Source organism: Carcharodon carcharias, chromosome 6 (genome assembly GCF_017639515.1).
Source record: "Carcharodon carcharias isolate sCarCar2 chromosome 6, sCarCar2.pri, whole genome shotgun sequence".
NCBI lineage: Eukaryota > Metazoa > Chordata > Chondrichthyes > Lamniformes > Lamnidae > Carcharodon > Carcharodon carcharias.
Window position 1 is genome coordinate 6,992,603 of NC_054472.1, and position 18,488 is coordinate 7,011,090.

Here is an 18,488-nt window from a genome sequence, read left to right on the forward strand (position 1 = left end):
AATTGCCCAGGTGTGTCCTGTACACAAAAGCAGGACAAATCCCACCGGACAATTATCGCCCCATCAGTCTACTCTCCATCATCAGTAAGGTAATGGAAGGGGTCATCAATAGTGCTATCAAGTGGCGCTTTCTTAGCAGTAACTTGCTCACTGATGCTCAGTTTGGGTTCCGCCAAGGTCACTCAGCTCCTGACCTCATTAAAGCATCAGTTTAAACATGGACAGAAGAGCTGAACTTCCGAGGTGAGGTGAGAGTGATTGCCCATAACATCGAGACAGCATTTGACCGAGTGTGACATCAAGGAGCCCTAGCAAAACTAGGGTGAATGGGAATCGGGAAAACTCTCCACCGGTTGGAGTCATACCTAGCACAAAGGAAAATGGTTGTGGTTGTTGGAGGTCAATCATCTCAGCTCCAGAACATCACTGCAGGAGTTCCTCAGGGTAGTGTCCTCGGCCCAACCATCTTCAGCTGCTTCATCAATGACCTTCCTTGCATCATAAGGTCAGGGGATATTCGCTGATGATTGCACAATGTTCAGCACCATTCACAACTCCTCAGATACTGAAGCAGTCCACGTCCAAGTATAGCAGGCTTGGGCTGCCAGTGGCAAGTAATATCCATGCCACACAAGTGCCAGGCAATTACCATCTCCAAAAAGAGAGAGTCTAACTATTGCCCTTTGGCATTCAATGGCATTACCATCACTGAATCCCCCACTATCAACATTCTGGGGGTTACCATTGACCAGAAACTGAACTGGATTGGCCTTATAAATACTGTGGCTACAAGAGCAAGTCAAAGACTAGGAATCCTGCAATGAGTATCTCACCTCCTGACTCCCCAAAGCCTGTCCACCATCTACAATACACAAGTCAGGAATGTGATGGAATACTCCCCACTTGCCTGGATGAGTGCAGCTGCCACAACACTCAAAAAGTTTGACACCATCCAGGACAAAGCAGCCCACTTGATTGGCACCCCATCCACAAGCATTCACTCCCTCCACCACCAACGCACAGCAGCAGCAGTGTGTACCATCTACAAGATGCACTGCAGGAATTCACCATGGTTCCTTCGACAGCACCTTCCAAACCCACGACCACTGCAAGCTAGAAAGACAAGGGCAGCAGATAGATGGGAACACCGCCACCTGCAAGTTCCCCTCCAAGTCAATCACCACCTTGACTTGGGAATAAATCGTCGTTCCTTCACTGTCGCTGGGTCAAAATCCTGGAACTCCCTCCCTAACAGCACTGTGGGTGTACCTACACCACATGGACTGCAGCGGCTCAAGAAGGCAGCTCACCACCACCTTCTCAAGGGGCAATTGGGGATGGGCAATAAATACTGGCCTAGCCAGTGACACCAACACCCCATGAAGGAATTAAAAAAAGGATTATGTGGCTGTTGTGTGGAAGAGGTCAGTGTCCACCCAGCACTGCTTGTTGCCCAGGAGAAGCAGGAATGATTTCCCCGGGACCCCCAAGCTAAACTGTTCCCCACTCTGCATCACGTGATCAGTGAACCCCACGCAATCACTGAGATAAAAACAAAAAACTGCGGATGCTGGAAATCCAAAACAAAAACAGAATTACCTGGAAAAACTCAGCAGGTCTGGCAGCATCGGCGGAGAAGAAAAGAGTTGACGTTTCGAGTCCTCATGACCCTTCAACAAAACAAAAACAGAATTACCTGGAAAAACTCAGCAGGTCTGGCAGCATCGGCGGAGAAGAAAAGAGTTGACGTTTCGAGTCCTCATGACCCTTCAACAGAACAGATCATCAGCTATCTCCTGACCTCCCAGTCTCTGCCCTCGGTCTCTCTCTGACGCCAGGACAGCACTCCTCCCCTGACCATTCAAGCCACCCTGGAACCCCCACTGCATGCCTCTTGTGATCTCTCTACCCCAGCAGCAAGAAGACTGACTGCTCCTGGGCTGCAGTCTTTGCTAGTGTATTCCTGGTCTGACTGGGAGGCAAGCCTATCACTCACGCTGTGTCTGGCTGGAGAACCCTGAACTTCTATGTTTCCTTCCCCACTTCCTTTAAAATCCTACCCCAGGAATTAACAGGGCCATAGAATGATACATTGCACATGGCCATTCTGCCCATTGTGCCTGTACTGGCTCTTTAAAAGAGCTATCTAATAAGCCCCATTCCCCTGCTCTTTCCCCCATAGTCCTGAATACTTTATTTATCAGATTCCCTTTTGAAAGTTACCCTTGAATCTGTTTCCAGACCCTTTTGGACAGCACGTTCCAGATCACAGCAACTCACTGCGTAAATAAAATTTCTCCTCCCCTCCTCTCTGGTTCTTTTGCCAGCTACCTTCAGCCCGTGTCCATCTGGTTACCGACCCTCCTCCCAGTGGGGACACTTTCTCTTTATTTACTCTTATCAAATCACTTCATAATTTTGAACACCTTGATTAAATCTCCTCTTAAACTTTTCTACTCTAAAGAGAAAAGGGGAACAATCGCAGCTTTCCTGCTGCCCCTCCCGATTAGAAGGATTGTCAGAAAATTAGGTGGCTCCTATCCAAATAAACAAGCTAATGGGGATCTATCAAGATAATGGAATCAGCGGTATTAGGCAATGTGGAATGGTGCTTGCTTTCCTGTTTCCTGCAGCCTAATAGTACCACACACACTAATGGATGCTTGAATCCCAAGTGCAGGCACAGGTAAGTGGTTTTGGCCTCTCTGTGCAAACACTTGGCATCTCACTGTCAGTTTTAATCTAATGTCTGCTTTCATTTGGAACTGCCTTTATAAATAAACTGCAGTCAAAACCCACCCCAAATAAATCTCATTGAGCTGTGTAGTGGCGCAAGGGATTATTTTTTTGTCCTCCCTCACACCAACCCCACAAACGTTATGTCACCAGAGTCATCTCCTCCACCCCTGCCCCCCAATAATATCAGTCAATGCCTTCAAATCTTAAACAAACAACCTGAAAGGTTATGACCATCAGAAAAGGCTCAACAGGCTGGGGGCTCTTTTCTCTTGAAAAGACAAGGCTGAGGGGCGATTGGAAAGAGGTCTTTAAGTTTATGAAGGGTTTGTGCAGGTGGACTTAAGGTAGAAATAAAAAGAGAAAATGGTGGGAAAGCTCAGCAGGTTGGACAGCATCTGCGGAGAGAGAAACAGAGTTAACGTTTCGGGTCCAATGTGACTCTTCTTCAAAAGACTTATAAAGAAGACCAGAACCAGGAGCCATAAATATAAGATAGTCACAGGGAATTCAGTAGAAACTTCTTTAACCAGAGAATGGTGAGAATGTGGAACTTGCTGCCACAGGGAGAGGTTGAGATGAACTCTGGTCAGACACACCATACTCTGAAGATTCTATGGATTTCTCACCAACCCACCCAGATGCTTGTTACATTGTGACCCAACCGCTCTCACTGAAACTCTGTCTTTCTCATGAATGTTTCCAATCTCCACATTTGAAGATCTGCCTTGGAATTCTCTCCCAATTCTCTCCATTGTTCCCAATTGGACAGCTTCAACAACAACCCTCCTCCAGGGTTTCGCACTAGCTTTCTAAGATTCCTTTCCTCTGGCTCTCTGATTACACTCAATCTTCACCTTCCAAGCACATTTTCAGACCTTTGGCTGGGCCAAGCAGAGCACCACTGCTCCAAATGGGTACCTTTTCCCTCACAGCACAGTCAACAACCTTTGCCTGCCCTCTCGGATCTTCAGGTCTTCTCTCAGGCCCGCTTTGCTTCATCTGTTCCCTACATCTCTTTCTTTAACTTGGAGACTTTTACTCTGCTCCTGTCATTTATCTTGACTCAATGGGATCTATCTCTGATCCCTGTCACTGCCTGGGACTTTCTTCTGGGACCTCTTTCTGTCCCACTCCCTGGTTTGGGACCTTCTCCTTATCCCCCTCCCCATATCCTGCACCTTCTCTCAAATGGCACTCCAGTTCAAGTCACATGACCTCCAATTTTGCAGCTTTTTTATAGTCATTCATGGGATGTGGGCGACACTGGTTAGGCCTGCATTTATTGCCCATCACAAATTGCATTTGTTCAGAGAGTATTTAAGAGTCAGCCACATTGCTGTGGGTCTGGAGTCACGTGTAGTATGGTGAGTGACTTGGGGGCGAACACCCAGGTGGTGGTGTTCCCATCTATCTGTTGCCCTTGACCTGGAACTATATTGCTGTTCCTTCACTGTCGCTGGGTCAAAATCCTGGAATTCCCTCTCTAACAGCACTGTGGGTGCACCTACACTCCATGGATTGCAGCAGTTCAAGGAGACGACTCACCACCACCACTTCAAAGGCAATTAAGGGTGGGTAATAAATGCTGACCAGGCCAGTGACGCCCACATCCCATGAAAGAATTTAAGAAAATCAACAGTCCTGAAACTGGAGGAGCCTTAACCGACTTGGCAAGTCACACTCTCCTGGCGTGGACTTAACACACCCACACTTCATCCCATAAAACACGGGCAGCATACCATCCAATTTCCAGCCATTGACTCAATTAATTAACGTGGATTTAAGGCTTTATTGAGATAAAATATTGAAGTATGTCACACAAATGTGTTCACTATTGGGAAATTATCATCACTGACAGTAATCTCTAGTCTTGTTTTCTAAGGTTTTTGAAAGAGGAAGTGTTTGGGATACATGCCACGCGTTTTATGGAATTACCCACAGGAAAACTGCACATTTTAGAAATCTAATCTTATGGTCGTAACGTTCGCAAAGCCCAATAGCTGCACCCAGTGGCTCATGTCCTGTACAGCAGCTCTCTGGCTAAAATAAAAAAATACCTGGAAAAACTCAGCAGGTCTGGCAGCATTTGCGGAGAGGAACACAGTTAACGTTTCGAGTCCGAATGACTCTTCAACAGAACTAAGGAAAAATAGATGAGGGGTGAAATATAAGCTGGTTTATAAGCTCCATGGCTATATTTCTTACGTCTTTTCCTCTGTTGATTACCCACAAACCAAGTCAGAACTGAAACCATGTGGTGTTATAATCATAGAGTGATACAGCATAGAAGGAGGCCCTTCGGCCCATTGCCTCCTTTAAAGAGCTACTATTCAATTAGTTGCCTCCTTTTTGAAGCTTGAGTTACAAGACGAGATCCTGGAACAATGGCCACCTCACTACTCTGGGCTTCTTAAATCAATCAACACTGGAGCTGGCGTTAGCTAAGAGAAGGTAGAAAAAGAAAAAACACAAAATAAAATTAAACACAAAATTTACGAGGATAAGGGTGCATTTCCGCCTCAATTCTCCTTTATACTCTTTCTGCCCACTTGACAATGGAATGACACTACTACTGGTCTTGGCATCCCTGGAATACCGATGAAGGAGCACCGGGGTTGGCAGGGTGGTGGTGAAATCAGCCTGGCTGATTGCTCCTGATCACCAACAATGATCGCTGCCGGCACGTGTGTGGGTATTCTTAGGATGGTGGGGTTGGACGTGATGTGATGCTTCTCACAGTCAAATAGCCCATTCTCACTCATCATCAAAACCTAAAGAAGGTACTGGAATTATACCCTATCGTTGCTCAGTGACTATGCACTCCACTAATTCTGGACTATATTCTCTGGAGTTTAGAAGAATGAGAGATGATCTCATTGAAATGTATAAAATTCTGAGATGGGTTGACAGGGTTGATGCTGAGAGGTTGCTTCTTGCTGGCTGGACAGCCTAAATCTTGGGGGTACAGACTCAGGATAAGAGGCCGATCATTTAGTACTGAGATGAGGAGAAATTTCTTCACTCAAAGGGCTGTGAATCTCCAGAACTCTCTACCCCAGAGGGTTGTGGATGCTCCATTGTTGAATATATTTAAGGCAGAGTTTGGTAAATTTTAGACTCTTAAGGGAATCAAGGGATATGGTGATAGGGAGGGAAAATGGGGCCACTATGAAAGTTCAGCCATGATCTTACTGAATAGTTCATGGGGGAAAATGGTGTCCTCCAACCCCTATTTCTCATTTTTTATGGCCTCTTGAGCATCCTGTTAGGAAGATATAATAATTTTCATTATGTTATTGGAGTTTATTGTAGAGTAATGGTGGGGTGTGTGTCTATGGGTCTGTGTGTGGGTGGGACTTAATTGAATTAAAGGCAGCTGGTCTGAAGTCTTTGATGTATCAGAAGGTAAGCTAGGTTTGAAATGTTAAGTGGTAAACATGGGTGAAGTTTGAGAATGTGAGGTGCAAAGGGGATATTTGCATTTTTAAATAAACCAGGATAGCTTGAATTAAAAGAGGGGGTGAAAGGTTTCACCTAGCTAGGAGAACTTAAGAAACAGTGTGTTTATTTTTCCCAAATATTACTGGTAAATTTGGTACTATGATAGATTTTTATAATTAGAGAGATAAAGTCCAAACACATAGTGAAACAATGGGATTTTTCATTCAAAAGGGAAAATATGCATAAAGGAGAGAAGGCTGTGTGCAAGGAAAAGCATTCCAAGATCTAACAAGTGTGAAAAGCCTCCAGCTTCTGTGCCCAAACTGCTGTCTACAAGAAACGAAGTTAAGAAAACTCACTTTGAATTCAACTGTTCAGATTATTGTGTCACTTTGCTTGGGCCTTTTAAATAATATGTGTTTTTAATGTTGCCTTAACGGAAGTGTTACTGGGGGTTAGATTAAGCAGGAGAGCTAGAAGTTATTATAGTAGTAATTTGTAAACCTATGTATGTGCTTAAAATATATATTTTTTATTTAATAAAGGTTTAATTTAGTTTTGTAAGAGACCTATAAGACTTGGTGGCCTTCTTTTTACTGAATTCAAAGCTGCGTTGCAAAATAAGTATAAATTGCAAACAGTTGTGGCAGCTGCTTCATGTTTCCCTCTAGGATTTGGGCAGTTTGGCATTTACCATCCAGCTGCCATAACAATCCCCAATTTTAATTGCTCCACCATTAGTAGCCGTGCCTTCGGTTGCCTGGGCCTCAAGCTTTGGAGTTCCCACCCTAAACCTCTTCACCTCTTCATCTCTCTCTCTTCCTCTAAGACACTCCTTAAAATGTACCACACTTTTAGTCACCTGTCCCTAATATCTTCTGATATGGTTCAGTGTCAGATTTTGCTAATGTTTCAGTGAAATGCTGTGCAACGTTTCAACATGTTTAAGGTGCTATCTAAATGGAAGTTGTTGTTGAGAAAAGGAAATTAACTTGGGGCTGAGCAACCACATTTCAGCAGCTTTTAGTCAAGGCTAAAGATTCATGAACAAATAAGTTAAATAAAATAGCAACTGCAGTTAGACCATAAGACCACAAGACATAGGAGCAGAAATTAGGCCATTCAGCCCATCGAGTCTGCTCCGCCATTCAATCATGGCTGATAAGTTTCTCAACCCCATTCTCCCGCCTTCTCCCCGTAACCTTTGATCCCCTTAGCAATCAAGACCCTATCTATCTCGGTCCTAAATACACTCAATGACCTGGCCTCCACAGCCTTCTGTGGCAATGAATTCCATAGATTCACCACTCTCTGGCTAAAGAAGTTTCTCCTCATCTCTGTTCTAAAAGGTCTTCCCTTTACTCTGAGGCTGTGCCCTCGGGTCCTAGTCTCTCCTACTAATGGAAACATCTTCCCCATGTCCACTCTATCCAGGCCTTTCAGTATTCTGTAAGTTTCAATCAGATCCCCCCTCATCCTTCTAAACTCCATCGAGTATAGACCCAGAGTCCTCAAACGTTCCTCATATGTTAAGCCTTTCATTCCTGGGATCATTCTCGTGAACCTCCTCTGGACCCTCTCCAGGGCCAGCACATCCTTCCTGAGATACGGGGCCCAAAGTTGCTCACAATATTCTAAATGTGGTCTGACCAGAGCCTTATAAAGCCTCAGCAGCACATCCCTGCTTTTATATTCTAGTCCTCTTGAAATAAATGCCAACATTGCATTTGCCTTCCTAACTACCAACTCAACCTGCAAGTTAACCTTAAGAGAATCCTGGACTAGGACTCCCAAGTCCCTTTGCACTCCAGATTTCTGAATTCTCTCCCCATTTAGAAAATAGTCTATACCTCTATTCTTCCTACCAAAGTGCATGACCTCACACTTCCCCACGTTGTATTCCATCTGCCACTTCTTTGCCCATTCTCCTAACCTGTCCAAATCCTTCTGCAGCCTCCCCACCTCCTCAATACTACCTGTCCCTCCACCTACCTTTGTTCAGAAATCAGCTACCATTTTTTTACAAGCTCAATGCAATTGTCATAAATTCACTACTAAATTTGCTGTGTTGTGTGGGATTTTTGCGTGTACACATGTAAATGTGCATATGTGCTGATATCTGTACATATGTGTGTGCCTGTATACACACCAACTCCATTTCACCCATCTCCCCTGTGCACAATGACCTACACTGGCACCCTGACCACCAACACCTGGATTTTAAATTTATTATCCTTCTTTTCGAATCCCTTCGCGGACTCCCCCCCCCTCCCTATCACTGTAATCCCCTCATCCCCACCATCCTCCAAGATCTCTGAGCTCCTCTGATTCCGACCTCTTGCGAATCCTGCCTCAGAGCTGCTGGGGTGGGGGCGGGAGGAGGGCGAGAGCAGAAGTTCGCGCCTACGTGGGGGAGCGCGGACTGAAAACTCCCTGAAGGTGCGGAGCTGCCTCAGGGAGCTGAACAACATTAAAATCAAGAATAAAGATTCTTAAAATCCGGAAAAAAAATGTCCCGACACGGGACTAACTCACAATAACATGAACAGAATAAAAATTCTGCCCAAAGTATTCATATTCATGTCTTGTTTAATTGTGGAAACCTCATCCTGCCCGTGGATGACGTTTGCTAAGAAATCAATAGGTTGCCTGGTCGCTTTGCCCGCTCGCCAACCGTGAGGTCAGACGGGCAGCGAAAAATAGGTTTAAATTAATTGATTAAGGGCCTTAATAGGCCTGTTAATTGTCAGCGGGTGCATGGCTGACTCTCGCATGCGCTCGCCAACCGAAATATCGTGCACTATTTTATACACAATCAGGTCGGGTGCATGCCCGCTCGTGGGACATAAAACCCTGCCCCTGCTTTTAACTGGGCCACTGTTCTTTTAAAATATACTTCATTCGTAAACCTTGTAAAAGTACGTTGCAAAACATTTCAAATGAAAATTACACAAAGTGCAATAAAATTCAACTCTTCTCCATACAGCATGTCCCACTCTGAGGTGCCTTAATACAATACGCTTGATATTTCCAATATGCCAAGCATTGGCCCAGGGCCCTAAGCTCAGGAATTCCCTCTCTAAACCTCTCTCTTCTCCTTTAAGATGTTCCTTAAGAACTACTGCTTTGACCAATTCTGCTGAAGAGTCATACGGACTCGAAATGTTAACTGTGTTCCTCTCTGCAGATGCTGCCAGACCTGCTGAGTTTTTCCAGGTATTTTTATTTTTGTTTTTGTTTCATATTTCCTTATGCAGCTCAGTGGCAAATTTTGTTTTATAATAGCTCCTGTGAAGCGCCATGTGACGTTTCACTACTTTAAAAGAAGCCAGTTGTTCCCTTGAGATAGTAAAAAGTACTTTTCTTCCTCTGAGCATTCTCATTTATGATCAGCAGATGGGGCTATCTGTCTGCAAGTTCTCTCCTTTGATCCTACATTCTGCTTTGTAACACTGGAGTCAAGAGTTTGCAAAGTGGCGCTATGCAAGGGTTTCAAGATGAAAGCCTAGAAATCCAGCGATCAGCATGGGGCAGGAGTGATGGATATCTGGCGGAGCGAAAGTGGAAATGATGCCAGAGTTCTGCTGCTTCTACATTTTTGCATGGGGTGGGGTGAGGTTTAGAGCAAGATGATCCGATCAGCCCCTCCTGGCCCCTTCCTTCCAGGGTAGCAAATGAGTGAAAACAATACAACAACCTGCATGACATAAACTGTCACCAACTCCGTCATTAAAGCCATTATTGTGTCCAGTTTGAAGGCACCAATCTTTAGGAAGGATGTCAAGGCCTTGGAGAGGGCAGAGAGGAGATTGACTACAATGGTATAAGGGATGGTGAGGGGTTAGTTACGTGGAAAGAGTAACTCCTGAACGTAGAAAAGGTTAACAGAAGATTTAATCGAGGTGCTCAAAATTATGAAGAGTTTTGATAGAATAAAGAAGAAAAGAACGACGCCTTTTATTTAAAAACAAAAAAACTGCGGATGCTGGAAATCCAAAACAAAAACAGAATTACCTGGAAAAACTCAGCAGGTCTGGCAGCATCGGTGGAGAAGAAAAGAGTTGACGTTTTGAGTCCTCATGACCCTTCGACACTTTTCAAGTTCTGTCGAAGGGTCATGAGGACTCGAAACGTCAACTCTTTTCTTCTCCGCCGATGCTGCCAGACCTGCTGAGTTTTTCCAGGTAATTCTGTTTTTGTTTTGCCTTTTATTTAGCTTTCTTCAAAACCACCGGGCATCTCAAAGCACTTTAAAGTCAATGACATGTTTCTTGAAGTGTAGTCACTGCTGAAATGCAGCAGCCAATATACATTCAGCAAATCTTCCACACACAGCAACGTGATAATGACCAGATAACCTGACTTTGTGATGTTGATGAGGGGCAACTATTGGCCAGGACACAGGGGAGAACTCCCCTGTCATTCAAAATAACACCCTAGCATCGTTTACACTCGCCTGAGCAGGAAGATGGTGCGTCAATAGTTTAAGATCTCATCTGAAAGATGGCACCTCCCTTAATACCACATTGGAGTATCAGCCTTAATTTTGGGATTTGAACTCTTGAGATTCAGAGGCAAGAGTTCCACCAACTGACCCACAGATTTCATGGCTAAATGCGAACATCTAAACATGTGAATCAGGAGCAGGAATAGGCCACTTGGCCCCTCAAGCCTGCTCTGCCATTCATTAAGATCATGGCTGATCTAATTTTAATCTCAGCTTCACTTCCCACCCACCCCCGATGACCTTTCACCCCCTTGCTTATCAAGAATCTATCTACCTCAGCCTTAAAGATATTCAAAGACTCTGCCTCAGCCACCTTTTGAGGAAGAGAATTCCAAAGTCTCACAACTCTCTGAGGGAAAAATGTTTTTCACATCTCTGTCTTAAATGGGTGAACCCCTTATTTTTTAAACAGTAAATAGGGAGAAACTATTTCCACTGGGACAAGGGTCAGTAACCAGAGGACACAGATTTAAGGTAAATGAAAGAACAGAGGGGGAGATGAGGAGAATTTTTTTACAAAAGCGAGTTGTTGTGATCTGGAATGCGCTGCCTGAAAGGGCAGTGGAAGCAGATCCAATAGTAACTTTGAAGACAGGGCACTACCTTCAATTCCTCCCCCAATTCCTCCATGTCCTCTAGCCCAACAACCTGCTGGGTGGCATCATTCAAATGCTTGGTCAAGAGACTCTTAATGGAGCTAGTGAGGTGGAGACTTTGGAGGTGGGATGGAATTCCAGAACTTTTTGTTCGCTGGTGCCGTCTTCTCCCCAGTAGATTGACCGCTATGGGTCTCTGCCTCTGCCTGTCCCATGCTGCCCTTACACATTCCTAAAGGTCAACTGCGTCCAGTCCATTATATCCGTCATCTGTTTTCTCCCCTGCATCCCTCTCCTATGTTTAGGGTCCAGCCAACTGATCAGCCACCAGTGGTAAAATCAGGGATGTCCCAGAAGCCTGGATTGGAGGAGCTCAGAGATCTCAGGGGGTTGTGGGGCTGGAGGAGGTTACAGAGATAGTGTGGAGTGAGGGCATGGAGGGATTGGAAAACAAGAGTCAGAATTTTAAAACCCAGACGTTGGTGGACAGGGTGTCAGCATAGCACAGGACATAATGAGCGGGCACAAATCCATATCGCCTCTTACCTATATCCTAAACGTTGTGGAGAGTTCATGCTCATGATTTACAAAGTGATATATTCACCTTTCTTTATACCCCATTGGCTCCCTGAGGTTGCAGCTCCATTTCTGTTCGATTAATTTTTGCATCAATCAAGGATAAAATATTATTCTAAGCATGATCAGCAATATTTTTCTAAACTCCAGTACTGTTTCAAGATCTAGGTGGTACTCCTTGTGCAAATAAAGGAAGTAGCAGCCGGCTTTCTGCTCTGCTCTCGCAGTGAGGTGTCAATCACAGATAAACCTTTGAATAACAAGTTTTCCAACAAAAGCAGAACTCTGGCAATCTGCTGTAATCACCTTCAAATTATTAACGTTTGTAGCTCTGTCTCTTCCTGTCACACTCTAGTTATCATTACCCGCATCGCCAGCCTGGACTATTTCTCTTTAACTTTCCAAATCTCCCCTCGTACATCCACCACCCCCACTCCCAAACCCCCCTTCCTCTCCACAATCTAGTTTAAAATCCTCTCTACAGCACTTGCTTAAAATCTGTTCATCCCTTAACATTGCCCAGTTCGGATGAAAAGTCATTGACCTGAAATGCAAACCCTGTTTCTCCCTCCACAGATGCTGTCTGGCCTGCTGAGTATTTCCAACACTTTCTGTTTTTATTTCGGCTTTCCAGCGTCTGCAGAATTTTGCTTGTGCTGCTGTCACTGCCCATTGGCTGTGGCACTTTTGATTCACCTCCACCCTCGCTGTGACACATTCATATCTGTTTTCCAATGACACCTGGTCTGAATTCACCGTTGGAGCATTAAGACTGTACAATGGTGTAATGGTGTTTGTCACCAAACTTGCTGATGTGTTAAAATCTGTTAAAGTATATGGGAGACATCACTATTCCTAGATGGCTGCGGTGCTACTAAATTTAAGTCTGGCGTCTGTGGCATCTTGCAGTGATTTACTAAGTATGATATTGGGTTTACTACATTTTTAGGCAATTATTGCTGAGATTTTTTAATCTTAAGCACATTTATGGAACTGGGCGGTACAGTGTAGCAATCAAAAGCATAAGAACATAAGAAATAGGGGCAGGAGTAGGCCCTCAAGCCTGCCCCACCATTTGGATCTTGGCTGATCGGATCTGGGCCTCAACTCCTGCCTGTTCCCCATAACCCTTGGCGCCCCCATGATTCAAAATCTGGCTCTATCAGCCTTGACTGTCTTCAAGCTCTGGGGCAGAGAATTCCAAAGATTCACAACACTCAGAGAGAAGAAATTCCTCCTCACCTCCATCTTAAATGGGTGACTCTTTATTCTGAAACTGTGGCTCTTAGTTCTAGATTCCCCCAAGAGGGAAATTGCCTCTCACGATCTACCCGGTCAAGGCCCATCAGGTTATAAATTAAATTGCCAAAACGTGCTGAGGCAGTAATAGGCCATTAAAGTTTGAACCTCATTGCTGCGAGGTTATTGAGTGGGGGGTGGGGGTAGGGGGGTGGGAAATGTTAAAGTGCCAGGGTTAGTGCTCCTTGATCACTATCACTGACCTCTAATTAAACAAGTGCAGACACAGTCAGAGATGGGGGAGCCGGGCTTTGAGGTGTTACTGTTGACAGCTGAACAATCTGATGACCCACACTGACCAGGCTTTGCACGTGATGGTTTTTGACGCAAAACCCCCTTTGGAATGAGACCTTTACATGTAGAAACTTGCTTGACTTCAACTTGTGGCTATCAGGAAGATTTGGAGAATTGGCTGCAGTTATTTCGACATTCTTTCAAGGTAATTACTGTCAGATGCGATAAATTTAACTCACACCTTTTATTAATTCCTCTTTTTTAAGTGGAGACCGGCATTTGCCCTTCATATGTCATTGACAGTAAAATACATTCCTTCAATTCAACAATACAATCCCCACATTAAACCTCCACTAGACAAAATCCAGCTTCAAACCTCCAATATTTGATGCCATTTTGTCCTCTTCAAGGTGTGGTACTGACACCCTGAGGTGTATTAAGATTTTTAATTTGCACAATGTTTAATGACCATTCTAATCTAAAATATTAATCGACAATTATGGAAAATGCAACCATGTGAATATTGGAAAAAACATCTTTTAGTTATGTCTTGCACTACATTATTGAAGGAACACAAGCTGCTATTTGGGTGTTAACTGTGGCTCAGTGGGTAACATTCTCACCTCTGTACCTGAAAATTGTTGGTTCAAGTCTTACTCCGGAGTGTTGCAGCATGTCAGTGACACTACAATGCAATACAGATCTAACGCTACACTGTTGTAGATGTTGCCTCTTGAATGAGGCCATGTCTGCCTCTCAGATAGATGTATAAGAGCTCTCAGCCACTACTTTCAAGAAGGGCGGGTGAGTTCTCCCCTGTGTCCTGTCCAATATTTACCCTTCAACCAACAGAACAGAAACAGATTAACTGGTCATTATCACATTGCTGTTTGTGGGATCTTGCTGTGCACAGATTGGCTGCTATGTTTCCTACATTACAACACTGACTACAATTCAGAAGTACTGTGTTAACCATAAAATGGATTTGGGATATCCTATCGTGGTGAAAGGTGCTATAGATATGCAAATTCTTTCTTTGTGGGTATTTCAAAGGTGAGGGTGTTAATGCTTAAGTCATACAGAGAGGCTTTAATATAAACCTAATGCAAATACTACATGCAGATAAATGGATCTTCCCCAGGTAATGCTGGAGGACGGCAGCATGGTTTTAGTTTAGAGAATGAAAGAGGAAACTGTCATCTCACACAGGGTGTCTCTTTAATAAATGACGATTGTATCTGAGTGGGTCTGGTTGACATTGGCATGGATTCAGCTCCTTGAGCTTGGCTGGGATGAACTGCAGAGTAAGAGGTTAGATTGCTTTCAAATTCATTGGCAATTGGACAAGGTTACTGGAAACTGAACTGATCTGGATTTAGTAGCTCTGACTGCACCCCCAACTCCACACCGTGCTCACCCTCCACCCCCCCTCACCACCACTTCCCCTTGACTGTTCCAGGTAAGTGCAATAACAGGTGTGACGTTGACATATGAACTGCCTATAAAAATAGTAGAGCTGGTGGAAAATCCAGTGTTACAGTTGGAGATTAGTGGAGAGCCTGTGAAAATTCAGCTCCACCAGGGTAAACACATTTATTGGCCTTCTGTTTGGTGCACAGATAGAATCAGCAGAATGGCTATTGGGTTCTTCCGCAATTCCATGTTTTCCAGAGGGTGCACATCCTGCAGTATTATTCTGAAGAAAGCAGGGGAGCTCCCCCCGGCATCCTGGGTCCAATATTTATCCCTCAAGCAACCTCACTAAAAAGCTGATGATCTGGTCATTATCACGTTCCTGTTTTGGATCCTAGTATATGAGGGTGGCCTGCCACATTTAATACATTATTATGATCCCGGCTGAGGTTACCCCTGGACAAGCCCAATCCCAGGGCGGATCCCAGCTTGATAGATCCTAACTTTTATTTGTTTGTTTAGATACATGGACAGTGGCTATTGAACAGAGTCACAGGAGTTAGCTAATGAACTTTTAACAAAAGAATAAAACATTTATTAAACAAGAAAAGATGAATTACATTACAATATTCCTTCACCCACAACTATACCTTTACAGATATATACAGATTTGTAAGGATAACACAAGTTACAAAAGTTTTCTTATACTCTCATGTTCACAGTAAGTACAGTCCAAGTAAACCAATTGTGACATGTGGTCAGACACACCACACTCTGAAGCCAAATGACAGATGCCACCTCAACCAGGTGGATCTCTCATCAACTCCCCTCAGACTCTTGTCACACTGTGAGCCAACCAGTCTCACTCACTCTGTCTTTCACACGAGGGTTTTCAGTCCCCATTCTTCAAGAGCTCGCTTTGGAATCTTCTCCCAAACTGACGCTTTCTCTCAGACGCCTTCCGCAAGTGTTCACCCTCCAGGGCTTCAAACTTCCCTTCTGACGTTCCTCTTCCCTGCATCACCACATGCATTTAAACTGCCTTCACGCACTCTCTCTCACCAGCTCAGTTGTCAACAGTACCGCTGCTTCACATGTCCATAGCAAAGAGTTACAGACCTTCATTGTCTCTTTGGACCTTCTGACTTCTCAAGCCTTTATCTCTTTAAGCTTGAAGCTTTAAACTTGAAGCTTGGAGACTTTCTCTGCCCCTCACTCTTAACTTCATTTAACATGACCTTTTCCCAGGTTCCTGGTCTTCCTTTGACTAGAAGGTCGACTTGGGGCTTCCTCCTGTTCCAATCCCCTGGATTATGAGGTCTTTTCTTTAGCTTGGGACTGGCTATCTGGTCCCTTTGCTCCAGTCTCTCCTGGCGGCTGTCTTCAAAACCAACTGAACTCAACAGCTTCCAAATCAAACTGCTGTTTCTAGTTTGTTCTGTGCATGCCTGTGGGAGGGACCTTGCCTCTCTGGACCCCTGTCGTTAGGCAACAGTGCAATTTCTGTACTCTTGTTTGTTTAACTTAGCTTAGAGTCATAAAACTCTCATTAGAAATGCAGACATCTTTTAAAGTGAAACTAAATTCCAATTTGACCTTCCTTAAACCAGAGATACAGAAATGCAAATCAAACTTAAACATCAAAGCTAAAACTCATTCCTAGCACCCACAAATACAAATATGACTTATTTAAGTTATCTCTATTTCCTAACAGCATTGCAACAGAATGGCTGTAAAGCACTTTTGAATGGCCTGAGATCTTGGAAGGAGTTTTGTAAATACAGCACTTTTGTTAAAATGAATGGATGGAAATAACTGGCCCTGTTCTATATCCAAGATGAACTCTCTATCACAGAAGGATACAGCACATGGGATCATTTGGTCCATCATGCCTGCAACAGCTTTTTGAGAGAGCTATCCAGTAAGTCCCATTGCCTCGACCCCATTTTCTCCTCTTAGCACAACAATTTCTTTTTTCTCTTTTCAGGTACTAATTTCCCTTTTCGGACACTATTGAATCTGTTTCCATCGCCCTCTTAGACAACACATTCCAGATCACAACAATGTTCATTTTAACAAATGTTCTGCCTTTGTAAATTTCAAGCTCCTTCAACTCTGGTCTTTTTGTGCATCCTCGACTTTAATTGCTTGGCTGTTGGTGGCCATGTCTTGAGCTGTTTGGGCCCTAAGCTCTGGAACTTCCTCTTCATATCTCATTGTCTCTCCAGCAGTCTCTCTTCCTTTGGGTCAAAATACTTCTCCATCCCCCCTCTGGATCTTTTACCTTGAATCTGTGTCCTCTGGTTACTGACCCTCCTGTCAGTTTCTCCTCATTTACTCTATCAAAACCCTTCATCATTTGAATGCCTCAATTAAACTTCACCTTAGCCTTCTCTGCTCTAGGGAGAACAATCCCAGCTTCTCCAGTCTCTCCACATAGTTGAAGTCCCTCATCCCTGGTGCCATTCTGGTAAATCTCCTCTGCACCCTCTCCAAGGCCTTGACATACTTGCTAAAATGTGGCTCCCAGGGTTGAACACAATCCTCCTGTGGAAGCCTAGCTGGTGACTCTGAAAGATTTACCATAGCTTATTTGTTTTTGTAATCCATGACTCTCTTCATAAGACCAACAATGCTGCACAGTTTCTTTTTAACAGATTTATCAAGTTGTCCTGCTACCTTCAGAGATTTATGTTGTTACAATCCCCATGGTAATTGTAAACTAAAATAACAAAATTTACCACTGGCCCCCAAATGAAGAAATTACCAATTCTACTTTTTGTAGCTTTTACTTTAACATAAATCAGAACCAACAGAAATCCCACCTGAATTAACGGGCAAATGATATTTCAAATAAAAAGATAAATTTCTCTGTATATAGTTGATACAAATAAGATTCGCCTAGTGCAACCACATCACCTCCAACCACCAACTCAAACGTGGCACTACATAGCTACAAAGTTCCGTAATATGCTGTTCTTTATTCATGCAGGGTAGGTTAGCAGTCATCTCTAATAACAGCTTTTACCTCTGAATTTCACACATGCAATTATCATCAGCAAAGCACATTTCATAAACCCGCTCAACCTTGGGTCAGTCCTGATGGTGTATCTTTTGAGAGTTCCTTTTCAACCAATCAACCAATAACAGTCTGGTTCATGATTTAGCCTCTTCTGGGAAAACACCCAGCTCTTTAGTGTCTCTGAACTATTCCCACAGCTTTCCAGGTTTTAGACCTTTTTAGCCAGCTCGCATAGTACCTCCAAGAGCCCCTGTCTCCTTTTCAACCAAACAGAAAAACTTACCTCTTTCTGAGGCAGGTTTGTTCCTTCTCCTCACAAGTGTTGCTCTTTCTGACTTTGTCTGTTTTCTCATTGTGTCTGCACTTTGTGTGCTGATCTCCTTCACCCTCCAGATCCTCTGCTTGTAGCTCTCCTTTGTGTCTGCAGCTCTCCTTTGTGTCTGACAGCCACATGTCTTCTTTCTTAACTTCATTCCTGTTTGTACTGCTTCCAGGTCAAGGGTTGCTAGGTCACATGGACCAATATTTCTTATTATCCAAGAAAGGTTCGAGTGATCCCTTACAATTGATGCAAACTCTTAAAAATTCTCTTCAAACATACTGAAAAAAGTTACAGATTCCACAGACATTATAAAGAAATTACAATTTTTCTTTACTGCTT

The 18,488-nt window shown here is 43.9% G+C and overlaps 1 protein-coding gene across 1 annotated transcript in view; it reads right to left on the reverse strand.

Annotated features, from left to right (window-relative positions):
- Positions 1–18,280, reverse strand: part of entpd3 (ectonucleoside triphosphate diphosphohydrolase 3) — a 44,541-nt gene extending 26,261 nt beyond the window's left edge. The window contains exons 1-2 of the mRNA XM_041190229.1: positions 18,111–18,280; positions 11,291–11,384 (exon numbers count right to left, since the gene is read on the reverse strand). Coding sequence (XP_041046163.1) covers positions 11,291–11,384; positions 18,111–18,280 — 264 coding nt within the window. The remainder of the gene's footprint in view (positions 1–11,290; positions 11,385–18,110) is intronic.
- Positions 18,281–18,488: the final 208 nt, after the last annotated feature.